This window comes from Psittacula echo (genome assembly GCF_963264785.1).
Source record: "Psittacula echo genome assembly, chromosome: Z".
Lineage (NCBI taxonomy): Eukaryota > Metazoa > Chordata > Aves > Psittaciformes > Psittacidae > Psittacula > Psittacula echo.
The window spans coordinates 83,867,786-83,873,785 of NC_137742.1; the positions used below are offsets into that span (position 1 = coordinate 83,867,786).

A 6,000-nucleotide genomic window follows, 5' to 3' on the forward strand; every position below is an offset into this window, starting at 1 on the left:
GAGAGCCAACCCCATGTGCCTGCAAAACCTGTGCTCATTCCCAACAGTGGGCAGGCAAGCAGCAGTGAGAACCCTACAATGTCTTCTTACACCATGCAGACTCACATCCAACACCGCTAACCACAGGATGTTGTTTTCACGAATTATCTCCTTAGACATCACAGGCTTGGCAAACACCCTCCAGTACAACAACAACAATGCCAAAAGGAGTGATGAAGGCAGCAGGTTTGAATTTCCCTATAATGCTTTGATCAAATCCCAGCAGTTTAGCAATCATCTTCCAGCACATCTTGAGGACAGACATTGATATCAGCACTAACCTCAAAACCTGGGGCCCAAGCATGGGGGATGCTGCACTCAGAGACTCCCACAGCCTGAGTTTTGACAAGCCTGAGCCACAACCCTGGATCTGCTCCCGCTTTCCAAGCAGCAGCAGCTCCTTATGGATTCCTTGGGGGGACTTCAGGGATCTCAGGGCTCCTGAGATGGCAGCCATAGTAGACTGTGGGATAAAAGCCTCTTCCCAATAGCCTTCCCAATAACCTCGGCAAGCAAACCAGCACAGTGAGATAGAGCAATCACTTACTTTCTTCCACGGGACTCAAAGTTGCTGCATCCACTCCCTGCCAGGAGGAAAAGGGAACATGAGAATTTTGGGTTTCAATAACTCCAAATTTTTACTCTCAACACCCCATTTTAAGTAAACGTGGACCTTTTATGCTAAATATCGCGTATGATTTCTTGGTGCATGTTGGTTAGCTTGGCCATGGGGACAAGCATCCCCACATATGATGGGAAATGGTAGGAGCACATCAGTGAGCTTGCCTTGGTGCAAAAGAAGGAAAGGAGAGCATGCAAAGCTCCTGCTTCTCCTTAGAGCTGGACTGTAACCCAGTGAGGTGCCAGGACCTCAGCACCACCCTTTGCTGCACAGGAAGGCAAGGAAACAGTAAAGAAAGCACAAACTATGGGAGCTTTCGCTGCTGAGAAGCCAAATCCTGGTCTTCATTAACTAAGTTGGTTGTGGGGATTTGTTTTCTTGAAGGAGCTGTGGGACAGCCCAAACCACATCAGGTCCATGCACTGATCTAGTGGCATGGGCATGGCAGGAGACATCCTTTCTGCTGGGGACATGGTGTTCACATGCCCTCTGCCTATCCAGCCCAGGCTGTTCATCCTGGAGAAGAGAAGGCTGCGTGGAGACCTCATAGCAGCCTTCCAGTATCTGAAGGGGGCCTACAAGGGTGCTGGAGAGGGACTCTTCACTAGGGACTGTAGTGATAGGACAAGGGGCAATGGGTTAAAACTCAAACAGGGGAAGTTTAGATTGGATATAAGGAAGAAGTTCTTTACTGTAAGAGTGGTGCGGCACTGGAATGGGTTGCCCAGGGAAGTTGTGAATGCTCCAGCCCTGGCGGTGTTCAAGGCCAGGTTGGACAGAGCCTTGGGTGACATGGTTTAGTGGGAGGTGTCCCTGCCCATGGCAGGGGGGTTGGAACTAGATGATCTTAAGGTTCTTTGCAACCTCAACTATTGCATGATTCTACAATTCTGTGATTCTATACCTGTGCCTCCTGCTTCTCCCTTGTCACTGGCTGTGGCATCACCTTCTCCAGCCCCTGGATCAACCAGGCAAACACCCTGGTGACCAGAAACCACAGTTAGACCTGGCTGCTGGGGCCTCTGCTCCCACAGCACTGTCCTGCTGGCCACGTACCCACACAGAAGCTGCCACTGCAGTTACCTGCTGCCGTCCCCAGCCAGGGACCAAGGGACAAGGGTGGCCACTGGCTCAGGCTGCACCTCAGCCACTGCTGGCTCCACTGCTGCCAGGGTGCTCTGGGTGGCTGAAACGTTGCTCTTTGGCTTTGCCTGGGGTTTAGTTCCTTTTGTGCCTGCTCAGGTTTATTGGGAAGGAGAAGGGGGACAGGCAATGCAGCAGTCATCTTATAAATCGTTGGGGAAGGGGAGCAAGTGAGGAAGGGTCACCTCTCCCATGGAAGGACATGCTTGGGGGACCTCCCTGATAGCTTCTCCCCCAAGCATCCAGCCTGGAATGAGGACATGGGATTTGGGAACAGAGGTGGTGTAGGGGCAGTGCTGTGATGCTGGGACCTGGTGTGCCCACCCCTGGGCACAGGGACAGGGCAGCTCCGGGGCCAGTGCCTGCCTGCACCCAGGTTCCAGAGTGTATCCTCTGAAAGGGCACCCAGGGAACTCACCTCCCTCTGCTGCTTCACACTTCTGCTCCTTCAGCTCCAGCTGTAGAGGGACAGAGGGACCAATGGACATGGCAAAGCGCTGGATGTGGCCCCACATCACCCTGGGTGGGCACGTCCCCTACCCCAAGGGGACCCATGTGCACAGCCCCACACACCCTCCACTGCAGTTTTGGCCTCATTTCCTTGACAAGGACCATTAAGCCCAGACACCTGACTACTGGTACCAGCAGGTCCCAAATGGAGGGTCCTACTGGATGCAGTCAGGCTGAGGAGCAGCAAGACGCACCCCAAGGCCTCTTTTCTGCTCTGCTCTATTCCCCATGGGTTTTCTTCCCCAGGGTTCCATCCAGGGCATGTGGGATGAAGACAGGGAGCCCACTCCACTGTCACATCTGCCCAGCAGCCCCACAGCCTCCTGCACTGTGCAGTGCTCACCTCCAGCTTCTTCAGCACCTCTGGCTGTGGCACCATCCTCTCGAAGCCCTGAACCAGCCAGCTGAGCACCCGCACTCCTGCCCTGCCAGAGGGGAGAGCAGCCACAGTTGGGGAGTTCATCCCGTGCACCCCCTGCATTCCCCCAACAGCCAGCCCGGGGACCCACCACTCCTTGGTGGCAGTATTCGAGTCAGGCTCAGGCTCACAGTCGTCCAGCTTGTCGTCCTCTGGATCGAAGGGGATTATCTCTGCAAGGAGAGCAGTGCCATGGGCACAGGGGAGAGCCAGGATCTGCAGTGCCAGGAGCTGCTGGTTTCCCCATCAGCTGGCACAAGTGGACAGTAGTGCCAGCATCACTGACTGGGAAGGTGGGATGTGGGAGTCCCAGAAAGGCACCTGGGGTGCTGCAAGCTGTGGACTCCTAAGTCTCCTTACCCAGAGCTTCCTCTTCCTCGTCCTTGAGGATCTGGACCTCCGTCTGAAAAGCCAAACAGACCATCACCCCCCTGGCAGCCAAGGCAGGCTCATCCCAAATGGGATGAAGGCCACACAGGGCAGGTTTAGTGCTCCAAGTTAGCATTAGAGAGTGATGGGAAGGAGAAATAATAAGAAGAAAAGGTAAAAAGTGCTAGAAGCCCCAATATGCCAGACTGTTGTCTGGATCTGTCACCTACCTGATCAGGAACATCGATGCTTGTCTCGAAGCTCTTCCCAAGTGCCTGCAGCGTCCCTGGTGCTGGGACTGGCTGGGGAATCACCTTCTCCAGTCCCTGGGAGAGCCAGGAGAGCACACTGCTCCCCACACTGCCAGGGAAGCAGCAAATCAGGCTGGGAACCTTCATCCCAGACATTCAGCCCCAAAACTGAAAGCAAAACCCCAAGCAAGCCATGCTGCACACTGGAGGATGCAAAGGCAGTACCTCTCAAATACAGAGCCTTGGTCCTCAGGGACTGCAAATCCCACCTTCTTGTCCATTTCTTCAATGGCAGCAGGAAAACACCAAATCGAAAGCTCTCATCACCACTCCAGCAGCCCCTGGGATGCCAGCCAGGAGCGATTCATCCTGCAAAGGAATGCTGATCCCCTGCCCAAACCAGCGTGTTCACCTGCGTGGGGCCTTACCTTCAGTGCTTACGCAGTCAGCAGCATCCCTGGGGCCACCAGCCTTCCCTGTTGGTGCCTTCAAGGCAAAAGGCAGAAGGTATCGGAAAACAAGGAAAGAAGACAGTGTCCCCTGATCAAAGGTGGCTGCAAACCTCAGTAACTCCCCATCCTTCCTGCTACAGAGTGGGGATGCATCCTGGCCTTCATCCCTCCTGTGGATGCTGCAGAAGCACGGGGCATCTCTCCACCATGCCCACAGGGTGCCTGCTACATCCCAAACTTGGATCCCCACTTACCTTAGGTGGCTTCAGGTCCTGCTCTGGAGCTGGGGTTGGAGGGATCTCCTCCACCAGATGAGAAACTGGGGGCTGGGGGACCACCCGCTCGATCCAGCTCAGCATCCTGCTGGCTGTGGGCAGCAAGGAGGGGTTTCCAGCAGTGAGAGGCCAGCAGCAGTGAGGGGAAATGGGTGCACCAGCAGCTCACACTGTCCCCAGGGCAGCACAGTCTGCAAGTCCTACTTGGGAAAGGTGGCACTGCAGTACAGCCAGACCTGCATCAAAAGAAGCGTGACCGGCAGGTCAGAGGAGGTGATCCTGCCCCTCTACTCTGCTCTGTGAGATCCCATTTGGAGTACTGTGTGCAGTTCTGGTGTCCTTAATGTAAGAGCGACATGAAGCTGTGGAGGAAGCACAGAGGATGCCACAAGGATGATCAGGGCCTGGAGCACCTCCTATATGAAGACAGGCTGAGAAAGTTGGGACTGTAGTGATAGAACAAGGGGTGATGGGTTTAAACTGAAACAGGGGAGATTTAGGTTGGATAAAACGAAGAAGTTCTTCCCTGTGAGGGTGCTGAGGCCCTGGCACAGGTTGCCCCATCTCTGGCAGTGTTCAAGGCCAGGTTGGACAGGGCTTGGAACAATCTGCTCTAGTGGAAGGTGTCCCTGCCCGTGGCAGGGGGTAGAACTGTATGATTTTTAAGGTCCTTTCTAACCCAAACCAGTCTTTGAGTCTATGATTCAACCCTGACCCCTCGCTGTTATCATGAAAAAACCATACCCTCAATCTTAATCTCATAGGCTCAGTTCGTATTGCTGTTCCTAAATGCAACCGCTCACTTAGGGTTGTTTTTCCACAACCCTCCACAGCTGGTGTCACAAAAGGAGAGTGCTCATGAAGCCCCAGCAGATCACAGAAACAGTGATGCTCTGCTCAGGGTCCTCCACGCTCCCCTTCTTTCATTTGAAGGATGAAAAGCAACAGTAATTTGAGCAGAATTTGTTTAGGAGCAAGTTCCAACACGTGCATCAACTCTTCTCCTCACCTTTCAGCCGTGGCCCAGTGACATGAGGGCTGCTGGGGCAGGAGAAGAGCAGGAGGGGCAGCCAGCTACAGTGCTGGGGCTGCCGTGGTGTTGATGCGGTTGGTAAAACTAAGGTGCTGCAGAGCAGGGATTCAGCTGTCCAAGCTCTGTTTTCTTGGCCTTTGTGGGTCTCCGGCACCTCTTCTCCATGCAGCTCTGGTCTGGGATGCAGCCCAAGTGAGCAGAGTGATGCTGCATGTTGGGTACAGGACTCCACCTGGCTCAAATAGGGGATGTTTGCTGCTGCTGACCCTTCAAAAGCCATGCTCAGCCCAAAATGCCTCTCAAAATCATGCCACTCTACTCAATAAGGGGCTCAGGAACATCTTGGGCTGCCTCCACACTGCTGCTCATAGGAGATGCCAGTGAAGGGCAAGAGAAAGCAGATCCCTGAGCTCCATCTACAGCCACAAGACCGCATGGAAGTTTTCATCAGAGGGTTAACACATAATACCAGTCCCACATACGCGGGAGGTTGATGGCTGGAAGCTGCTCAGCGCTTGGCTTTTTGCATTAACCCCTCACTCAGGATTTCAGGCATGCAGAAAACCTTCAGATCCCTGGGGATTCAGATCACTGGGGGCTTCCCAAAGGCTGGCATTTGAAATCCTAATGAGCTGTTGTTCCCAGGCTCATGTATGATGTAAGAGCTGATGTACACCCTTAGCTCTTTGCTTGCCCCCGCCTTGTGCAGGGCCAGGAGCTGGGTAGGGATGCATCCAAAGCATTGCCTCATGCGGCACCTCCAGCCCCTGCCACAGCATGGGCAGGCTCAGCTCTACCAGAGACCCCCACGTCACCAGAGTAGGACAGGGTGGCTGTAAAACACCTCCCAGGAAGCCCAATGACCAGAAACCAATTAACAAATTGCCT

At 54.1% G+C, this 6,000-nt stretch overlaps 1 protein-coding gene across 1 annotated transcript in view; it reads right to left on the reverse strand.

Moving 5' to 3' along the window:
- The window catches only part of CNGB1 (cyclic nucleotide gated channel subunit beta 1), a gene marked incomplete at both ends in the record, with an annotated part of 28,217 nt that extends 24,054 nt beyond the window's left edge, over positions 1 to 4,163 (reverse strand). The window contains 11 exons of the mRNA XM_080638363.1: positions 587 to 623; positions 1,566 to 1,641; positions 1,745 to 1,895; positions 2,223 to 2,262; positions 2,658 to 2,739; positions 2,824 to 2,905; positions 3,093 to 3,135; positions 3,332 to 3,461; positions 3,578 to 3,635; positions 3,781 to 3,838; positions 4,059 to 4,163. Of these exons, the coding sequence (XP_080494489.1) occupies positions 587 to 623; positions 1,566 to 1,641; positions 1,745 to 1,895; positions 2,223 to 2,262; positions 2,658 to 2,739; positions 2,824 to 2,905; positions 3,093 to 3,135; positions 3,332 to 3,461; positions 3,578 to 3,635; positions 3,781 to 3,838; positions 4,059 to 4,163 (862 nt within the window). The remainder of the gene's footprint in view (positions 1 to 586; positions 624 to 1,565; positions 1,642 to 1,744; positions 1,896 to 2,222; positions 2,263 to 2,657; positions 2,740 to 2,823; positions 2,906 to 3,092; positions 3,136 to 3,331; positions 3,462 to 3,577; positions 3,636 to 3,780; positions 3,839 to 4,058) is intronic.
- Between the last annotated feature and the right edge of the window lie 1,837 nt (positions 4,164 to 6,000).